Source organism: Gallus gallus, chromosome 7 (genome assembly GCF_016699485.2).
Source record: "Gallus gallus isolate bGalGal1 chromosome 7, bGalGal1.mat.broiler.GRCg7b, whole genome shotgun sequence".
Taxonomy (NCBI): Eukaryota; Metazoa; Chordata; class Aves; order Galliformes; family Phasianidae; genus Gallus; species Gallus gallus.
Genome location: NC_052538.1, coordinates 27911765 through 27933592, shown reverse-complemented (window position 1 = coordinate 27933592; position 21828 = coordinate 27911765). Strand labels below are relative to the sequence as shown.

Sequence of the window (21828 nt, the reverse complement as noted above, 5' to 3'; positions counted from 1 at the left end):
ATGCTTTCATCACAGCTCTAATGCACTACGGTGTGATAGTCAGGTTATACCAGAGGTGAAGCCACACGTGCCAGGGCAAAGCTTTGGGTCATTACCTTACTGAATGTCCTTCAAACACTGAGAGAGACACTGTGAAGTTTCCTTGTGATCGAGAATGAGACCACCTTCAAGTGGCTCCAAAATATGGTGCGTGGAAGCAATCTGCCTACAGTCTGGGTCATGTTTTCCCCAATAGGAAATGGATAGGTCTTGGCCTCTTGGATGGTGATTCAGTATTTCCTTAAGAAAACAGAAGGAAGCAGTTATTCTTTGGAGGGATAGGACATGGAGTTCTGCTTTCACCGAAGCATCTCCTTCGCAAAGCAGCAGCTGCTGGCTGCATTGCAGGACTGCAAATGCTCTTTTCATTTGTACAGAGAGTTCTCTTATTTATGCTTCAATTTGAACATGGGTTCTTTTTGTGATCAACTGGGTGAAGAATAAGGAAAAAAACCTCACCACCATAATCTATGAAATTGGCCAGTATGTTTTTCAGACTCGTAAAGCTGCCACCTGTAGGTGCACCTCGACTGCTTGTAGCTGGGTTGGGGCTGAATATTCCCAGCTCCCATTCTGAACCTGCTGATAGCGTCCGCCTTGCAGCCTCTCCGAGTTGCCGGGCTTTGCTGCCCCGCTGCACAGAGTACTTGTTTGTTCTGATTTGGCTTTGCAGCACCCCCGGGAGGAACGCGTTCCCCCTCACGTTGCAGAGGGAGAAATGAGGGGGTTGTTCCTGAACGTACCTGGCACCAGCAGACGCCACACGTCATTGTGTCCAATGCGAGGCATTTGAAGCCCGATTTTTTCGGCTGCCTGAACCGATTTCCATCAGAGATGGGCCATGTGCAACGAGTAAGGCACAAACGAGGATCGCTTGCAGTGCTGTTTGAGTTGTAACTGACCCGTCATTAACAAATCCTATGGGGGCTGAACCTCGTTCTTCCCTGTCACGGTCAGCTTCCTTTTCTCGGAGGTTTGCGTCTGCCTCCTCCTTTGTTGCCTTGTGCAGCCGCTGTGAAAAAGGAGCCACAATAGAAGCTGGCACCGTTCGCTGATGTTCTCGGCTCGTCTGCTGAACAAAGAGGAGCCTCTGCCTGACAGGGGAAAATGGCAGTGGGAAGCACAATGTGGATCTGTACAGTTACAGTGTCTCCTGGAGCCTGTGCAGAAAGACACAGCGTCGCTATTCCTGAAACTAAAAGCATCCGCAACGCTGCTGGATGGTTCCCAAATAACACCGCGTTCCCTAACGCGTAATTCTCAGTATTTAAAAAGGCGGCACCCCTCCCAGCATCTCCAACAAGGCGAAAAGAGCGGGAGCACGGAGCGCTCTGCCCCCTTCCCAGCCGCAGGTGGTCAGAACCAACAGGTCCCTCTGCCGCACCGCCGCCTCCCGGACGGAGCGGCCGGCGGCGGCGCGGTTACGCCGATGGGGGGGAAGAGGACGGCGGTGACGGCTCGGGGCGGCCGTGCGGGGCGCCCGCAAGGGGGCGGCACAACGCGGCTCTCCCCGCGGCGCTCCGCGGGGGCCGGGCGGGCACCCGGCGGCACGGGACGCGCCTCCCGCCGGGCGGGGGCAGCCGCCGCTTCGCCGCGGGACCGCCGCAGTCGGCCGAGGGACCCCGCGGAGCCGGGGCTCAGCCATGGATCCCGCCGCCTCCCGCCCAGCCGCCCCGCAGCGGGCGCTGCTCTCGTCCGCCGGCCGGGCGCTGCTGTGGCTCGGCCCCGTGTACCTGGCGGGGTACCTGGGGCTGAGCGGCAGCTGGCTGCTGCTGGGGCTGGCGCTGGCTCTGGGCTGGGCGCGCAACCGGCGGGGGAAGCGCGAGCGGCTGGCGGCCGCCTCGGTGCTGCTGGAGGACGAGAGGGAAGCGGTGCGGCGGGGCCTGGCCGCCCGGCACCTGCCGGCATGGGTGAGCGGGGCGGGCGGAGGGAGGGAAGGGGGGGCTCAGAGCGGCCGGGAACGTCGCGTGGTTCTGAGTCCCGCTGGGAAAAGGGAGCGCTGAGCTGGAAGTTGTGCGGTCCGAGGGACGGGCGTAGCGCTCGTGTAGTATCCTGGGGAAATCTTCCTCCGAAGATGCGCTTTTTGGGCTGTCGTAGCTTAGGAGATGCTTTAGATATTGGCATCCAGAAAGTTTACTCCTTTTCTCTCTACTGCTATTTGACAAGAAGTAATACGTGTATGTATGAGCACGATGCGCTCTGCCTCTCTTCTGGTGCGGAGAAGCAACCCCTGCTTGCTCCTCGTTGCCTGCCATCCTAGGCTTTAAGGTGAGGGAATGTGGCAGTCTGGCAGTGCTTTCCGTGCCGGGGACTGATAGGGTAACAGGGAGAGAGTATCAAAGAGCCCTATCTGTCGGGAGCCCTCCGTGGAGGCACTGACGGTCAGCGAAGCGCTCCGCGCAGCCTGCAGCCCTCGGAGCGCCTTCCTGCGGCCGGCAGCTGCGTGGCCGTGGGATGGAGCTCCCAGCTGAGCCCCCCCACGCTCCCAGCACGGGCTGTCTCCCACCGGGCACAGGAGGGCGTCCCGCATGAAGGCTCTGCACGTTCGCATCCACAGTGCTTAAACCCCCCCGGAGGAGCAGAGTGCAGTGTGTTGGTTTTAGCGTTTATCAGCGTTGCCACATCTCCTCCTTTTGCTTTGCATCGCCGGTAAGTTCTGCTGAGCATCAGTTGGCGTTTGCTTGCATAGCGTGCTTAAACTCGGTGCTTTTTTTAAACCTCCCTTTCAATTTTCCTTCTATTCCCTTCCTCGGTTCGATTTTCTGCTTCTTTTCCCCTGTGCCAGTCCTGAGGGCTGTTCCTCACCTGCTGCCTATTCAGCTCATTGTCTGCGGTGTCATCTTATTTTTTTTTTTTCAATCTTTCATTTTTGCCCTCCAGCATTCAATTGTAACAGCTCTAAAAACGTCCCTTCTGTTCTTCTCTCCTGACGTGCAGAGGTGGGAGCAGGAATAAAACTCAGGTGGGAGCGCAGGTTGGAGCTGCAGTGTAATTTTAGGAAAGGCACTGCTGGTGTGGAACGACGGCAGCGTCTTAGGGGACGGGATGGGTAAATAGCTGTCCCTTCAGGTGCCCCATTGTACGGTGAGGATGATCCGTTCGGGGAGGAGTTAAGACCGGTCATTGATTCCAGAGATGTGGTGGATGCTCTGTCCATGGAGACACCCACGGTGAGGCTGGACAGGGCTCCGAGCACCTGATGGAGCTGTAGGTGTGCCTGCTCATTGCAGGGGGGTTGGACCAGATGGCCTTTAAAGGTCCCTTCAACTCAAACGACTCTGTGACTCTATGATTCCACTTGGTTAAAAACTGTACTCTGCGAGAGCAGTGCAAGCTTGAGCTCTGTGCAGCACTGGGATCAATTTTTAGGAGATGTGTTTGTATCACAGCCTTCTCTCTGGAGGGGACATGAGGAGGGTTTCCCTCATCTACTCAACCATCTGTTCCAGGGAATTTGCAGGGTTATCTTCCAGCACCAGTACCTTGGCTGAAAGCAGATGGGAAGTTTGGAGTGGAGGCATTCCTGTGCTAGACAGCTTACGTGGGCAGGCTGTGGAAATCAGGCTGGAAATTGGCTTGTGTTGAGCAGTCTGGTCCCAATACGCTGAGATGTCAAACCCCTTGTGTGAGAAGAGGTTGGTATTAGAGGTAAAGAATGGTGCTGTTATGTCTTCTATGGGTTTTGCTACTGCTGTGATCTTTGGTGTGGCCTGCTCCAGGGCAAGGTGGAGCCTTGCAGAAACCTACACTTCTCTTACTTGCTGGTAATCGGCCCTCACCTCCTATTTTTGATCTTCAAAGCTCTTTTTAAATGCTAAGTAATTTTTGAAGCATTCCTGAAATATTGGCAAGAAGCACGCCTGCTTCTCTAGGTGAGGAAAAGTGATTTTTGATAGTATGACTTGCTCAAGGCTATGGAGTAAGGCTTATTTTGGGACCATGTGAACTTGGCAGCTCTTGGCTGGTTCTGGGCTTAGCAAGAAGTACTTTGTGCTTCTCTTATCCCTGCTGTACCCATGGCAAACTTGGGAACGTGACCGGGATCATAGAACCATAGAATAGCCTTGGCTGGGGGAGACCTTAAAGATCATCAATGATCCGAGGTGTGGCACGGGTGTGTGACTCATGGTGGCTGCTGTTTGGGGTTTGCCCTGGGCTGTTCAGTTTAGATGTCCATAGCTCAAACAGTTACTTTTGTTTTGCTCTATCTTAAGGTGGGTCCAGCTGGAACTTCCATCTCATGGTTGGTGCTCCTGGGTACTGCTCCAGCCTGATGGCCACTGGCCTCACTTCTTGGATACGTTTTACAGCTGCACCTCTGGTAGCTTTGGCTCTAGTGAATAATTCTAGCGAAGTTTAGGGGTTTGTATTGTACTCCATTTAGTAGTGATGGGTCTCACAGGTGGGTTGTGACTTCCTTGTTGGGATCTGAAGGCATAAGTGGTGCCCTGGGTCCTGGTCTGTTCTTCCTTTTGGGCCACATCCCCTCTTCTGTCAGGAAGGCCATTTGAAGGATGGTTTGCCACACCACTTCCATCCCTGCTTTACTCTGCCGTTGACTGATCCAGGACAGTCCTGCAGATGCTGCAGAACACTGTGGGGCTTATCAGTGCATTGGAGTTGGGGGGACCAGCTGCCTTTGGGCCACCCCGTATTTGTGTGTACTGGCACAGGGCCATCTGGTGGGAGATGGAGGGCTGGCAGGTGAAGCGGAGGTCCCTGGATTCACATCACCCTCCTTGTGAAATGTCAGCTGCGCTTTATCAGTATCGATTGTCCCTTCTGGTGCAATATTCTCACTTTGTCATGCAAATAAAGCTGGGTAGGCTGACATTTCAGTGAGCTTGCATCTTGTTTGATGGAAAAGTTGCTGTTCAGAGCATCAAAGAAAGTTGCTTATAGACAATGTGCCAGTATCACTTTGATTTTTAAGTATAATAATTGGAGATCATTTGGGACATTATTTGAGCAGGGGAAACAGGTTCTGAAATCACACATCAGGCCAGAAAAAAGGCAAACCACTGTCAGTTCATAAAATCCTATCATGGAATCACAGAATGGTTGGGTTGGAGGGGACAGTAAAGCCTACCCAGTCCCACTCCCCTGCTGTGGGCTGGTTGCCCCCCACCATCTCAGGCTGCCCAGGACTCCATCCAACCCAACCTTGAGCACCTCCAGGGATGGGGCACCCACAGCTCCTTTTCACCCTGAGTGAAGAATTTCCTCCTAATATCTAAAGCTTCATCTGGCCTCCGTTAGTTTAAAACCATTTCTCCTTGTCCTGTCATTATCTGCAAACATCTGCTGTTTCATCCAAACACCTCTGCTGCTAAATTACACAAAAAGCCCTTGACTGAAGAATGTAGCTCACAGCTCTTGTATATGGAGGTAATGTGTTGTCCTGCCCAATTACTGCATCATGATAGATGATAGTGTAGGGAGTCCCTTTCTGTTGGAGTGTGTCTGTAGAGCTGAGAAGCTGCCAACCTGTCCTTCCCTCCTGCAATAGCCATCAGCCTGCAGCACTGGCAGAAAATACTACATCCAGAAGGGTGGGATCGTGGTAGGGCAGTTGTGGATCTTTGCTCATGATGTTTTCAAATTGGATGCCGATTGAATTTCCCAGACAGGTGTCCTGATTAGGGTGAGCCCATGTAGGAAACAGAGCCCGCACATCTCATTGTCTTGAAGGGAAGCAGGTTCTTGTGGCTTCCCATTGCATGGTGAGAAATCTAATGCTGCTTCATGAGGAACAGGATATGACACTTGCTTTAATCACATAAACATGCCCAGAGGCGTACTGGTACATCAACGCACCTGTCTGCTTTTGCCTTTTACAATTCAGTAGTTTTTCAAGGAGACAGTAAATTATAAAAGTTGTATGTATGAGAGCTGAGGGACCTCAGATTACCACACTGTGGTATCTTTGGCATGTGACACAGTATACCAAACCAGACTGCATGTGGCATTCACTTTATTTTTCTCCGCCTCCAGGTCCATTTCCCTGATGTTGAGCGAGTGGAGTGGCTGAACAAGGTGAGGAGCTCTGAACTCTGGTCTGTGAGGCTGTGTGCTCTGAGCTGAATCCCAGCACGAACTCTAAGCCTGAGAAAATTAGTAAATTACAACTACAATAAGGTTCAGTCACAGCAGTGCCTGTATTTGAGTTTTTGAGCTTCTAGGGTTGTCGCAGGTCTTGGTGAGAGCCAGATGTGTGCGCCTGGCTGATGTAGATGTGATGAATTTGACCACACCACTTCATCCTAAGATTCTAAAACCAAAATTGCACATGCACATGTGTACACATGGCTGTATTGTTATCTTACCTAAAGCAGTAGTATTTATTTCCTTTTGCCAGCGATGTTCCCTGAGCAGGTGGAAATGGGAGCTCCCACTGGAACTGGGCTCTGGAATACAGAGCAAAACAGCTCAACTTACAACTTAGTAGCTATCTTGTTTTTGTTTGAGAAACTCTTTTGAAGTAAAAGCTCACCTCTCTCCTCTCCAAAGAAACCTCCAGGGAGCTTTGTGACACTTCCCAGTAATTAGAGACTGCTGTGCTTTAGAAACTTTAACCCTGGGCTTTGCTGGCTCAGCTGATGTGGTTAGAGGCAGTCAACAGACTCCATAGGGTTGAAAACTCAGTATTCACTTCCTAAAGCAATTTCCTTTTCTGAGGAACTGGGATGAATCTTTCCATTAAGCGTGGCTTAAGAGCACCCATGTGACTTCATATTTGATGAGAGCAGGCATGCATTAGTAGCCAGGTGTTCTGTCATCTGCATCTATTTCTCAACTAAAGATATACGGATGACACTTTACATAAGATGTTTTGCTTTTGCCATTCTGTAGGTCCTTGAACAGGCTTGGCCATACTTTGGGACAATCATGGAAAAAACATTTAAAGAAGTTTTGGAACCAAAAATTAGAGCAAAGAGCGTACATCTGAAGACGTGCACCTTTACCAAGATCCAGTTTGGAGAGAAGGTAGTGTGAATGCTTTGCAACACTTCAGTTTCTGTAAAAAAAAAATGGATGAAAAGGGGAGAGCATTTGTTTAGGACTCTGACCTTCAGCTCTTCAATAGCTCTGTGCATTTAATGAGTGGCATTGTTACAGTACTGCTACCTCCTTTGTCCTTCCTCATGTTGACTTGAGCATCTTCACAGTGAAAGAAAGATGGTAGAGGAGACACATATATCTCTTGTCACTATCTGTCAGTATCATGCAACTGGAAATACGAAAAAGGGGCACGTGTCTGCATTTCTTACAGAAGGAATTTTCAGTGTGTCCTAGGGCTTGTAGCAGCCAGCCCTATATCTGGGGGCTGTTCACATTAGGTCTTTAAGACAAAAACTTGTGTGCTTTACTCATGCTTTACATGCAGTTCTTCAAAATCTTTAGTGAAAACTACTGTAGGTGAACTAAGTGGGTAGGACTCTTCACTTGGACTTCACCTAATAGATAAAAATTGTGTCATATCTCATCTGTCTTTTTTTCAGTGCCCTAGAATCAACGGAGTAAAAGTCTACACCAAAGAAATTGATAGAAGACAAGTTATCCTAGACCTGCAGATATGGTAACATTGCATCATTGATTATGTCTTAATTCACTGTCCATCAGGTACCTGTGTGTGGTTTGTCATGCTGGACGGGACACATGGTTCTCTAATGTCAGCGTGAAGTGGAGTTGCTTGTCTTACATCAGCCGAGAGTAATATGAGTGAATCAGTCCCCAGTTGGATGTTATTTGCAGAAGTGAGATGTTGTGCATTAGCCTTTAAGTCAGAGCGTGCTATCACCTGCACAGATACAGGTGTTACCTGTGCTGACCTACCACTGCTGCCATGAACGTAGAGTTGTGTCCTTTGGTTTTTCCATTCACAGCAGAAAGAAGCCAAGTCTTGGAACTGCATTTCTGTCAGTTGCACCCATGCAGTTTGTCTTCAGTCCAACCTCTCCAGTTCTTGCAGAACTACTCACACTGTTTATTTTTTAATGCTTTCCCCTAGATTAATCCTCTTGTTTTCATCACTATGTGCGTGTGCCAGCCAGTGAATTTGCTTTTTTATTATTATTATTAAAGCTGTTCTTTAGCAGAAAACTGTCTCTAACTCTATTAACAACAACAACAAAATAGATAAAATATTTGTTGATTCCTTCCAGGCTGATTTGAATAAGCTCGTGTGTTTTGTTGACATTGAGCAGAGCTCAGCCCTCCTCTGGTTTTGCCCAGAGAATGGAATGAGTGGGGGAATTACCACTTGCATGCTGCTGTAGTTCTGTGGTGGGTGTTTGGGCCACCCAATATAAATGGCTTTTCTTCATGGTAGTACCAAGAAAAAGCAGTGTGAAACTGCAGCTTGTCTTGGCAGCAGCACAGAGCTGCTCAGAACTGTGCTGCTGCTTCATATGGCAGTGACATGGTAGCATCCCCAGCCTTGGCAGGGCACTGTCTCTCCCTGCAAGACAGTGTACTTCATTTTCAGCCGCGTTGTACATCAGCACAGTCTGCAAAGTGCTCTTTGTAATAGTCAGACCAGTTTTAGGTTTGCCTGTGGCAAATCAATCATGCTTTCCACACAGAGATCGAGGGTTTTGATGCCTTGAAGGCTCTGTGGGAGGTAGATACTGTTCTCTATTAAACTACTTCTCCAGGCTGCTTCTCCCACATACTCATTTTCACTGCCTTAACAGTGAGCTGCAGAGGGATTCCCCCACCTCCTCATTCCTGTCCTTTTGGCAGACCCATCAGCATCTCCACACTGGCCTCTCACTTCCTCCTCTGACAGTAATTTAGCCTGAACTATCATCTGATAACCCAGGTACTTTGTGTATTCACACAAGAGCCTTCAGCATGCCTTGTCTCTCTGGTGGGGAACTCTTCTCCTGGGCTGTGCTAAGGACCCTGTTTCTCCTATGTTAATATCCTGACTTCACTTTCTGCAAGTGAGCAAGGTGCTGTGCGTTGTACAGTTGCTGCAGGAGGTAGTGCATCACTTGCAGGAATGGTGAGAAGCAAATCCATGGGCAGCGATGGTTATTTACCTCCTTTTTTCCAGGTTGCTAAGGGAACAAGTTTGGGGTGTATTTTTCCTTTCTTTTCTTCTCCTTTCCTTAATCAAAGAAATGGGCAACCTCTACTTTTCTGAAGTGAGGCAAAGTCCCATTGCAAAACAGACTCTCTTAGCTATGTGAATAGCTCTGAGTGTCTGCACTAATGTAGCTGGTGCTGGGAGAAGAGCTGGTTAGAGGAGATGGACTTGAGCTGCCCCAGTGGGAGGCTGCAGCCCTCGGCACTACCTCTCCTTGCGTGCTGGTGAGTCAGGTTTGGGTGGCTGGTTACACTCACAGCTGCCTGGCACGTGTGTCTGTGCAGTCTTGTCTCTGTGGCTGCTCACAGAGGGCTGATGTCTCTGTGTAAAGAGGTCCCATGAGAACTTCCACATGTCATTGTGGCTACTGTTCAGATCAGAAGTAAGCCTCAACAAAAGCAGGAACGGTGTGGACGCTCACAATCAAGATAGATGAGTGTTATCTGTACTGATGTAGAAACGTGCAGGATGTGACCCTCTGTCTGACCAACTCATGAGTGATCTCAGACACCCGTAGATTAGCTCATGGATTTGTATTTGTTCAGGTGGCCGGTTTTGCTGGTGACAGTTCTTTTCTGCTGCTCTCTTCCCAATTAATGTTTGATGGGGGGCCATCACAATTTTTCTTAATCAATGCTCCCGGCTCAATAATTAAAATTAAATCATGACTTCCCACTGATGAAGTGAAAGCACTCTGTCTTAATTATTTTCCAGGTGAAGGGTGCATGGGGATGAAGTTATACATCAGCGACCTCATTTTCGCGTACAGAAGTCTTCTGAGTAGTGCTAACAGCAGAGCTCTCTATTCTCACCTGGCCCTGCTTCCTTTCTCATTTTCCCTCTAAGGGCAAAGGTGAGATATAAATGGCTGGATATGCCCACGGAGCTGAGTCCTGGTGTAACACCTTGGGAGGATGGAGTAATTGCTGTGGTACTGCTGCAGTGTAGTTCGCAATGCCGAGACAGCGGTGACTGAATTCCCTTTTAGGTTTCGGACAAGTGTTGCTGTGTTGCAGCGAGCATTAAAGAACTGACGTGTCTGCATGTTAGTAACATGACTCCTTGGTGTTTGCCAGGTGTAATTTTGTGGGAGTTTCCTCACTAGTGAATCCACGTGAGCTTGGTTTGCTGGCTGGCTCATCGCTGTGTGCAGTGCTGATTGGGTTGGCCACAACTGGGAAGGCTGAGCTGCTGCATCATAGAGGGTGTTGTTATGTTGTGGATGGACACTCTGCCCTGCTCCGGTGTTGAATAACCCTTTGTGTCCGGTAGCATCTAGAGATCTCAGCACACTCAGTAATTGTAACAGTGCAGGGACATCTTGTGGTATCCCTGCCTTCAGCCAGTGGGATTACCGTTGCAACTCAGGCTGTATATTGGGAAAAATCTCTCCTCTGAAAGAGTGGTTAGGCATTGAATGGGCTGCCCAGAAAGGTGGTGGAGTCACTGTCCCTGGAAGTGTTCAAGAAACATGTAGATATCTCACTGAGGGACATGGTTAGTGGGCACGGGGGAGATGCACTGATGGTTGGACTAGGTGGTCTTGCAGGTCTTTGCCAACCACACTGATTCTATTTTAAACACTCTGGGCCCAGCTTTTCCACACAGATACAGGCAAGATATGGATAAGCACAATTCCACAAGCTTATCTTCAGTCCTCATCCATAGCATAGGTGTTACTGTCCGTATCTCCTTGTGCAGTAATATGATTTAGGACAGAAACAAGTTCTTTTTCCACCCCTGACAGGTAGGCAAAGCATGGTCCTGTGGATGTCAGGGTTTTTACCTGAAGGGGCTCAGCTCTATGTGCATATGAGCATCAAGACTTGGAACCCAGCAGCTCAGCTCAGGCATGCTCTGTCTAGGGGAGAAGAGCAGAGAGCGCAGCATGCTTACACAGCAGAGGGGCACATGAAAGCATAAGCAACTTGAACTGGAAATGAGGAGTAGAACTAATGAGTAGACAGCATCCTTCCTACTGGGCAGCCCGGTGTGGGAGTGGTGCCTGTATGAAGCAGACCTGAGAGTGATTAAAGACTTGGGCTCTGATAAAAGGGGCAAAGGCAGCTTTGACATCTAGACTTGAAAACAAGATTGCACGTATTGACGTGTTACAAGGGAAGGCAGATATCTAGAACTGGGTGGGAAGAGTTTTTGACAGTGGAGAGGCATAAGGATTGTAAAATGAGACACCACAAGTGTTGTTTGCTGTGTTGGACACCAGCAAGGGCTGAATGAAATCCTCTTGGGCTAATTACTGCAAACCAAGGGACTCGTTTTGGCGTCTCATTTAGACTTTATATTGACAAAGCTCTGTTAGTAACCAATGTAATGAACTGTAAGGCAATGTCAAAATTGTAGAGATTAATAAATGGTAAAATAAGTTTGCATAGTTATATGTCTAGCCTGTAAGGAAGGTTGTGTTAATTTTGACATGGCCTGTGAGGTTGGTTACTGAAGAAATGAGAAATGCTCTAACATTAAAGGCTTTAATCTGAGCATTATAAACTTCTTATATTCTGCCAAATGATTCTAAAAAAATTAGGAACTTTGTTTGCAGAAATGGGGACAAATTCAAGTTGTGCATTCTTGGCAAGGTTTTTATGTTTTGGTGGGTGGAGCTGATCTGTCTGTGTGCAAATTGCAGTGTGAATTAGTGATCACTACTGCACTGTTTGTCCATGTAGCTGTGGTCAGAGCAAAACCGAATCTTCCTTTGATTGTGGGCTGAAGGTATGCACAGGGGCAGCAAGCACTGCACGTTCACCTTGCTGTGCTACCTTCCATTCTGCTTTGCCTGCGGTGTGTTTGTGTGTCTGCACCCAAAAAGAGCGACTTCTCAGAGGGCTGGAAGGGAACTTGGTAACTCTTAATTGTTTTCTGCCAGAGGCATCAACACATCAGTGGGTTCTGCCCCAGGGGAGTGGCTATTGCTTTTAGCATGAGATGATGTTTGTACTTTAAGGTGGTTTCTAAATTGTGAAAGTGCCACACTTGGCATTCATTTTATTTAAGGCCCTATGTTCTCTGTGATTAAGATCTCATATTAAGTCATTGATTTTTAATACAGCTTCAAAGAAACCATATTTTTAGTGATGCATGTGTCCTTCAGATGGGCTTTTTGGCTGTGGGCAAGGGTGAAGTATAACATCCAGCGCACACTGGTGATGGTAAGATGGCTCAGGGGATGGGTCACAACACTGTGCTGTGGGATCAGGAGAGCAAGAGGGGCTATTGCCATGGCTTTGAATTTCCAGTGAGCCAGTTGTTTCCCTGCTAGCAGCAAGCGTGCCCCAACCAACCGCCAGTCTTAAGAATGAGAAAGTAACCTTGAAATACAAATGTCAAACGCTTTGACATTTTGCAGGCAATCAACGTCCTAGCTGACCGCAGGGTTTCTGTTGTGAGGATCTCACCCTTGCTTAATGTGCTTAACCTTTTCGATTGCTTTTCAGTTTCTCTGCCTGAGGTGTCATGTTGCAATTGCTAAGCTCCTATCCTTTCTACTCCGTACAGCCCAAATTTGCTCACTGAACTATTGCAAACCGTGGAATAATGTGAGAACTTTCTTTCAGTTACGTAGGAGACTGCGAGATTCACATGGACATATCGAAGTTTAATCTTGGGGTGAAAGGTGTGCAGGTGAGTGCAGTGCTGCTGATGTTGCCTTTCCAAGTCCCAGTGGTGCACCTGTGTCTCTTGATTAAGAAACCAGAGGCTAGCTGGCTTGGGATGGTTTTATGTCCTTGCTCAGGATCGCTCAGGAAATTATGAGCCAAATTATTTTGGCTCAGGAAATAATGTCTTCCTTGAAGAGCACCTAAATATTATTTTAAGCTTCCTAGCCTGAGTCTTGAACAGATTCAGTGCTACAGCATTGAGCTCACGTGGGCCAGCTTCTGCCACTGGAGTTTGGAGGAGCTGCATGTTGGTAGAGAACATCAAAAGAGAGTTTTCTGTTAGACAAACAACCTGTTCTTACAGTATTGAAAGCTAACAGGCAGGTTACAGAAGCAGCAGTAGGACAGCATTACATGGCAGTCAGGGTGGCAGAGAGACTCCGTGAACTTAGAAAACATGGCCTGGTATCAGTAACAATAGTCTGGGGGAAAGGAGGTTATTGCTGTTAAATTCTAAGTAATTTGAAGTTATTTGAAGCAAGATTTTAAAATATATTTCCTTCATTGAAAAACTGAGTTTTGAAACTGTGCCCTGAGCATACCTTCAAAGGGTTTTCCTTGATCTTTGCTTGATTTCCTTGATCCTTGTTGTATTTGCAGTTGTATGGGACTTTGCGAGTGATACTGGAACCTCTTCTCACCGATGCCCCTTTCATTGGAGCAGTGACCTTGTTTTTTATGCAGAAACCGGTGAGTCAGGAGGGGAATGTGCTCTGCAGACTTCTTGGCTCTTGGACAGTTTTAATGGATGGATTGGCCTGCAGTGAATGCCACGAGCTGTCCATCACTGGTAACCCAGCCTGCATAACTCTGAATACCTTGCATTGCAGGTGTTTGAACAGCAAATTCCTGATTACTAAATGCTCATCTTCAATTCCAGGGGGAGGGAAATGTGTTTGTCCCACTCTCTTGCAGTAATGCCTGAAGTGTTGTTTGCTTCTGTCTGAGAAGGGAAGGAATTTCCATTGGTGACAGCACAGGAGCCATTTGATAGGCTTTTAGATGTATTTTAAATCCTCCCAGTCATGGATTTTATATGTAGTGGCATTATTTTCACTCGTGAAAAACTTTATTTCTCTTCATGCAATAAACAAGAGATTCCCGAAGTCTGCGTTGTTTGTAAATCCCTCTGCCTGAGAACACAGGCCAACCTCCAAGTGAAAGGGTGAGGAAACAACTTCAAAGTCTAGGGAGAGCTGCTGGATTTACTATGCATGACCTTGGGGCATCTGCCAATGGCCACAGCCGAGGGCTGACTGCTGTGTTTTCCTGTGCTTGCAGGATAAGCCCCAGTGATCCCTTAATTTCAGGTAGGACAGGTGAGGGAATTGCTATCAGCTGTTGATTTTAATATATAAATACAATCATTTACTAGTGCAGGTATGGCCTCCTTTAAGCATCCAGCTCTGTTTTAGAAGCATTTGATTCTCCTTTAAAGTCAACATTTGTCCTGAAATAACTTTTAATGGTCCTGTATCGTTTCTCTGCCTTTGTTGTAGCACTTGGAATTCAACTGGGCAGGCATGAGCAACCTCCTGGATGTCCCAGGGATTAAGTGAGTGTCTGTTTTGTTTCATTTTATTCCTTTTTGAAAAGCCTTTGGGAACTGGGAAAGCTTTTTTCAGCAATCACCGGAAGTTATTCTCAAGAGTGATATGTAGAAGTTGTTATGCTGACATGCCATCATCATATCTTGCTGTGGGGCTGGCAAACCCTGAGTAGGGTGCTCTTGCATCATGTCAAAATTGATTTAATCACTTCACTTTGGGAATTAGGGTGAAAGTAGGCCAATGTAGTTTGGAAAAAACAAGCTCTTCTGTTTCTGTGTGCCAGTTACTTATAAAGATCTACTCATCCTTAAGGTTCTTCAAGAAACTCAGCTGATTCCCAGTGCCTCTTGGCTTGACCTTGTAAATAAGGCTTGCACAGCTAGGGTGAAAATCTCATCAGTTTTCAATACTGTAAGCTTTAATGTGCTCCACCAGATTGGAGTTCTGCTTTTTCCTTGTTTTTCAGTGTCACACAGAAACAAAATACACAGTGGTTAATCAGCCACTGCCTTTCTCTCTGTAAAAGTGAATGCAGGCAATAACGTTCTGCTTTCTTCCGCTGCACCTCATGCTTTGCAGACTCATAGGAAGTGGCTGATTGCTTTAGGTGCCAGTGTATGCGATAAAGGATCTCTGAAGACTTGATTTAGAGTGAGAGGAAGCACTTTTTTTTTTAATTTGAGGCCAGAGTGGTGTTTTGCCCTGAAGTTTGCCCTGAGAGCTCCAGTTTTTATCAGAGAAATTAATCTGTTCTTTTCTAATGCAACTTTCCTTAATCCTCACAGAGAGAAGGTATGTAGGTGTTCCTGCCTACAACCTCTCGTATAATTAAGTACAAATTTGGTGTCCTAGATCTTCACTCTCTCGTTCTCTCACAGGGATTTGAACATAGAAAACCTTGCCTGTTCATCAACACAGCACATGAAAGCTATGAACAAATTATGTCTGCTGTGAACAGGCTGAAATGCAGGTTGAGTGAGAGCTCTCACTTTCTTTATTCTCCTGCTTAAGAGACCAAAGATGCTGCACACAGGCATTTGTCTTCACATGCAAGCTGTGTGTAGTTTGGTGCTATACCTTCACACTCAAGAGAAGGGACAGTTTGTCACCTTGCCACAGGGAGGATTTTGTCAGGGAGTCCTATGCTCTGGCCAAGGGCTTTCGGTTGTGCACTGGGAGTGGGAGAGGCCATTCCTTCTCTCTGAATCCTTCTCCTTCTGTGAACTGCAACAATTCCATTGCGTGGTCTTCCCCTGAGAAGTTGCCTTACAAGCACTAGATTTATTGAGGGAACAAAAGACTTCCAGATGTTTGGTGCAGCCAGATTTCCCTCTTACTGTTGTCTTTCTCTTCTTCTGAGTTTTAGGAGCAGGTTCAAGTCCTCTCACAATCACCCAGAGGGTACTGGAGGTCTGTGGTAGCCACGTACTCCTTGCTCAGAAGAAGCAGGTTGAATCAGTTGTCCCTGCCGTACAAACATGGGAATTCCAAATAAAAGATTTTAAACAGAAAAGCTAAAAAGGAGTAAGTGTTAGATCAGACTGGAAAGTTCCCTAGACTCCAGGATGGACAGCACCCTCAGTTCAGACAGCGTGATCTCCAATGTAACAAAGATCCATTCAATTACTTCAAATGAGATTTCCCTTCTTAATGCAAAATATATCAGGAGAGTGAATCTCAACTTTTGTTTGGTTCTGTGCCTTAATTTTTCATTCTGGCTGATGATTGGTTGGAGAGATTTGGCTTTTTTTTTCTTTTTTCCCCTGTCCTGCAGTGTAATGTCAGACTCACTGATTCAAGATTACATTGCTGCACGGCTGGTTCTGCCAAACAGGATCACGGTGCCTCTGAAGAAGAACATGAGCATTGCCCAGTTGAGGTTCCCTGTCCCACATGTGAGTTTTTCTTTTTTCATCAAGGATGTTATTCTACCTGAACGTGCGTTTGTTGTAGAGCAAATGCATGTACACCCATGTGTTGGGTTACTGCGCATCCAGTTCCCAGCAGCTGTTTCAGCCTGGATCGTAGGCTTTCTGTAGGCAGTATTTCAGTAATACACAAGTAAATATGGGATAGCTCTTAATTTTTGAGGAGTGGGGGGGTGCTTATATGTGGCATAAGAAGTCTGCTTAGATGTTGAACTGTTTACCAATTTAAACCAGTAGCCTCATTAGAATACCGCAGGTCTTCAATTAGAGAAAGTAAATACATGAGCCATAAGTGTCAGGCTGCTTAATTTCTTTAGTAATTCTGTGAACGGGTGTAAATACAGAGCTCAGAGGATGACATCTGTATGTTAAAGAAAAGAATTTTGAAAAAATCCCAAACCAATAAACCCAACCCTAATCTCTGAAATACTGCATACATCCACATCTCTGGTCTTCTCCTTCTATTGAATACCTAAGATGTATTAACTAGTGAAGACATTAGTGAGTGACAAAGGGCTGCTTCCTGTTGCAAACTTGCATCACTAAATTGAATTTGAATGGCCACTCTGCAGTAAAATAACCTACCAAAGGCTGTTTAGTTCCTCCCTTCAGTCAATGGAAACCAATCTTGATTCTACCATCAATTTGACTGTGATGTATGATCTTGTGTGTATTTGTATGTTTCTGATTTTAAGAAGACTATTTCCTACCCAGCTATCTGGATGGGACTGTGTATCTGTGCAAGTTCTCCCCTGTGGTAAATGATAGGAAAAGTGATTGTTTTATTACATACTGCCTCAAAATGCATGTCTTTGCAAACCTATCATGCTGACTAACCTTGCTGCCTGAAATAACAGTTTTAGGAGGCAGCATGTTATAATTATCCAAATATCACATTTTCATGACTGATTTTTTTTTTAATCTTTTCCTATCCAGGGAGTAATAAGGGTTCATCTGCTAGAAGCTGAAAACCTTGTCCAGAAAGATAATTTCCTTGGTGCCATCAGGGGGAAGTCTGACCCATACGCTCTTCTTCGGCTTGGCACGGTGCAGTATCGGAGCAAGACAATTTCCCGAGATCTTAATCCCATCTGGAATGAGACATTTGAGGTACTGAACCTTCTGATCTTTCCATCTCTAGGATGCACAGCTGTTTACATCCTCGTACTTGGAGGACCTTCTCTTACCTGACTGCACTGGAGCAGGTGGAATTCCTTGTTGCTTCATTGATGAGGCATTCCTGTCCCTTAAACAAGTCAAATTTACATTGCAAACATGAAATGGCATTCAGAGTTGATCTGATTTATGCATGTGAGTGTTTGGAGGAGATGCAAAGCATTGCTTTAAATATCAATCAATGCAGCAGTCTGATCATGCAAGTGTCTTCTACTCCCAAATTGGTTATACTTTGTATATGGGATGTTTGGAGCTTTTTCTAATTTTGTGAGCAATGCTTTTTAGGGATAGTGGTTTGATGGGTTTAACTTTTAATTCAAAACCGAGCAAACTTGTTTTAAAATATTCTCATCATAATCAGTTGTATTTGTTACATGATCAGCCACAAAACAGCATGGAATGTCCTTCATACATTACGGAACTGTGAACATATGTGAGTTGCTTTTTATTTTTAATCAATACCTACTTCTCCTCCAGTTTGTTGTTCACGAAGTGCTTGGTCAGGACTTAGAAGTGGACTTGTATGATGCAGATCCAGATAAAGATGACTTCATGGGCAGGTAAATCAATGAGACTTTCTCGTTGCTCTTCGAAGGGATGCAGTGATCTGACAAGTCTGCTCGACAGATTTGACAAAACAGTTCTGAAGATTAAGTCCTTCACTTCTCCTCTGTAGCTTTAGTCCTAGTTAAGTACAGTCTAACTTGAATGCTTTCTCTTTGTTCTGGTCAGGTTTTGTCACAGTTTTATAATGGAGAACTATCCTCACAGCAACATTTGCTATCCATTTTCCGTACAGAAAATGCAAATATGAAATGATGGGCAGCTGGGAAGCTGCCCTCATCATATCAGATGGCAGACAGGAGAGGGGCACTGCTTTGTAAGCTATAGTTATCTCAAGTGGAACAGCATCAGTGATCTTCTATAGACAACAATAGCACTTAGGGGAAGACAAAGTTGGACATGATTTCTTCTGACAGAGTATATCAGATCTTGCTTCTTAGGACTTGCTGCTGTGTTTGTATTTATTTGATTTTCAATAAATAAAAACCCCAAGAAACAAAGAAAACAATCCAGGCCTTGCACAGTTGTGGTAATCTCTGAAGTAGACCACCCAGTTAATTCACATAGGAAGCTTAATGTTGAAGAAGGCTACTTGCTCTGTCTGAATACTGACATCAGGTGATTAGCTCCTAGTGCAACTAGCTATGATCAAAGTGGATGGTGGGCTCAGACTCTTGCAGAAAATCTTTGGAAGCCATTAAAAGTGACGATTGCTGCAGGACTCAAGGTTTATTCAAATTACATTTTTAGTTTTGGAAGCATTTCAAGAGGGAGAAGGTGCTGTAGAAGCATGTGTTCCACTGTGTGCCAACAGATAACGTGTGGAAGTTGCTGTTTGGGACAGATTTGGTTGTGGCTTTTTAATAAGCAGTTGTGGTTTCTTTCTTTTATTTTTTTCCCCTTTTGTCCACTAATTGACAGTATGCTGCGTGCCTAAACATTCACTGAAATGTTTGCTTTTTGTCTTCCAGCTTGCTTATAAGCCTGCTGGATATAAAGAATGACAAAACTGTTGACGAGGTAAAGATCCCAGCTTGTTTTTCAATGCGGTTGTGTGGTATACTTACATGTATTCGTTCATGCTCTGTGTATGCTACTGCATTGTTTCTGTGTGCTTGAAGCTTCCCTGCTTACTTGCACTGCGGTGTTTTCTTTTTGTGAAGTTTCCTTTGCTCAGAAAACTTGAAGTAGCCACTACAGTTGTTGTTACAGTCAGTCTGACAACCTCAGACAGCCCTGAGCTTACACTGTGCCAGCAGTGCGGTATCTTGTGTTAACAGCACGTACCCTGTGTCTATCAAATATTCCTCCGAGGCTACAGGTCAGCTTGGTGAAGCAATCTCATTGCTGAGGGAACAAATAATCAGATCTTACAGAGTGCCTACCTCATACTGCTGCTGCTACAGATATGTGCACTGTGTGTTTGTAGGAATCTTGCTCTCAGTGCTTCTGGCTCGTGTTCCCAAGTAGATGGACATTCTGCAATGTATATATCAAAAATTCAAGTTAAGAAGCTTGAAGTACAATTCATATTGTTTATTGTATTTAAGTCCCAGAGGCTGGAATTATTCTGTCTCAGTTTTCAAGTTGCTTTTTATTGTCTCCACTTAGTGGTTTCCCTTGAGCAAGACAACAAGTGGACACTTGCACTTAAAGCTGGAGTGGCTTTCACTAGTAAATGACCAAGAAAAGCTACACGAGGTGAGTATGCTTAAAGGATCCAGATAGTTTGATGCCTGTCCAGTGATCAACAAAGAAGGATGTGAAATTAGGAACCCCAGGCAAATGCATGGGACTTTATTTTGTCTAACTCAGTGTAGACGTGTTGGTGGTTTGGTTGTTTTGGTTTCTCCTGGAGAGGAAGGTGTTTGCTTGCCTCAGGTCCCATGGTAATACAGCAGCAACTAAGATCTGTCAGCCGTTTTTACTTAAATTAGCAAAGCTTTGTTTGGCTGACTGCAGAGTGACATCTCACCGTTCTCTTCTTTGATTATTTTTCCCTTTCCTCTTCATCTAAAACCTATGCAGGATCCCAGCGCTGTACACCTGTACCAGTCACAGCCAAATACCAGCACTGGTACTTGGTAGGGCCAACATATAAATGCTGTTATATTCAGTCTGCAGAATTCCTTGGATCCATCTCCCAAGGTCACTGCTTTCTGCATAGTTAATCAAAAAGTATTCGAGTTCCATTGAGATTCATTCATCTCCAGGTTTTGTTCTGCTGATGCTAGATTAGTGAATATAACGTATAGAGTTGAGCATGGGCTTAGATGACTTGCTGTGCTGGAGAATCTGACCAGTTGTACACTAGATGGACTGAAGGTCGTTAAGTGTGATGAATAGCAAAGACCTGGGCCTTTTCTTACTGATCTGCTTAAAGCCATCATGCTGTACGGTTTTGGCTTGTGCTCCTCTAAATTTCAAGTTTAAGGAGAAAGGTGAAGAGCTACTTGTCTTACAGAAGCTTTCCTTTGAATTTATCTTGTGCTGTACCTTGTCCTTGGTGAGTGATCATACCTACTTTGTGTTTTGTTTTGTTCTATGTTGCTGGCCTTGGCAGGATAAGAAGGGCCTGTCTACAGCAATTCTGATAGTCTACTTGGACAGCGCTTTCAACCTTCCAGTAAGTACAAACCACATGCAGACAGCCTTCACTCCCAACCCCCTTTAAAAAAAAAAAAAAAAAACACACAAATTAATTGTTCTAAAATACTCTTTTTCTAATTCAGAAAAACCACTTCGAGTATTCAAATGGTGAATGTGGAGCAAGGAAGATAAAAAATAACAAGTACCTCAAGGTAAAATTTATGTTCTTCCTCCATGCTTTCAAAACCACCTTCTGGATTATACTGTATCATAGCAACTGAAAGTAGCTGTTGTTATAAGGAAATAATCTCTCCACTGTCAGAATCTGTGACCACGGGTTCAAGGTAGTGATTGCGAAGCCTTCCACCAATAAAAGGTGATCAAATGGGGAAGGCAACACAGAAATATTTGATTGTGTGTGGGACTGTATTAAGTTTATACATTGGAGAATAAAAGCCTCCAACGTCAGACCAAGTCATGCTACCCTTCACCTGCTTTAAGGGTTCTTCCCATCCCAAGCTGTTCCAGTTTCATTTTGCCCCACTAGGAGTAGAAGGATGCGGTTGTTCAGAGTAACCTTGGTGTCCATGGGAGACCAAACCACCAGATTCCTTCTCTGTGATTTAATCTCTGAATCCTAAGAGATTCAGAAGTCATTCTGTCATTCATGCCTCCCCTCGCTGCTCTAGGTTACTTTTTAACTCCCTAAATACTGGATCTTGCTGCTGTGATGAAAACTGCAGATGTAGGAAAGAATGTCTTTCTCGCTGTTTGGTTGAACAAGCTACACACAGCCACAGTTTTGAGCAGGGAATGAAGCTCCTCTCCCTTCCTAAATATGCTCTTTACATTTTAGATGAGTTACCTATATCGTGATACACATGACATGTGATAATCCTTAATTCTGAATTTTGTTGTATGCACTTTTCTTGGTATTTTTTTTAGTGCCAAGTCCATCTCCTTGGCTTTGACAAAGCCTCTGTAGCATTAGTGTGAAGGAGCATAGTACACAAGGTTCAGTATTGATAGTTCCGGAAAGGAATTTTTGCCTGGTTCTACAGGCTCTCTTCCAGCTGCTGTACAACGTGTCCTGAGCCTAAGAAACCAATTCTGAGAGCCCCGTTTCATCACAGAACAATGAAAACTCCCCAGTGGCCAATGAGTCTTCAATACTTCTATATCTGTTTCCTCACAGCTTCTAACAAACA

At 45.7% G+C, this 21828-nt stretch overlaps 1 protein-coding gene across 2 annotated transcripts in view; it reads left to right on the top strand.

The window, feature by feature from the left end:
- ESYT3 (extended synaptotagmin 3) overlaps positions 1 to 21828 on the top strand; it is a 36809-nt gene that overhangs the window by 7190 nt on the left and 7791 nt on the right. Inside the window, exons 1-14 of one of the 2 annotated variants that reach the window (XM_422118.8) lie at positions 1644 to 1949; positions 6034 to 6075; positions 6892 to 7026; positions 7542 to 7618; positions 12709 to 12775; positions 13414 to 13503; positions 14313 to 14368; positions 16138 to 16258; positions 17228 to 17401; positions 17945 to 18027; positions 19003 to 19051; positions 19643 to 19732; positions 20595 to 20657; positions 20764 to 20832. In XM_422118.8, the coding sequence (XP_422118.4) occupies positions 1683 to 1949; positions 6034 to 6075; positions 6892 to 7026; positions 7542 to 7618; positions 12709 to 12775; positions 13414 to 13503; positions 14313 to 14368; positions 16138 to 16258; positions 17228 to 17401; positions 17945 to 18027; positions 19003 to 19051; positions 19643 to 19732; positions 20595 to 20657; positions 20764 to 20832 (1383 nt within the window). In that variant the 5' untranslated portion in view covers positions 1644 to 1682. Of the gene's footprint in view, positions 1 to 1643; positions 1950 to 6033; positions 6076 to 6891; positions 7027 to 7541; positions 7619 to 12708; positions 12776 to 13413; positions 13504 to 14312; positions 14369 to 16137; positions 16259 to 17227; positions 17402 to 17944; positions 18028 to 19002; positions 19052 to 19642; positions 19733 to 20594; positions 20658 to 20763; positions 20833 to 21828 lie in introns of those variants that run through there. The other variant, XM_040703644.2, reaches the window with a different exon arrangement.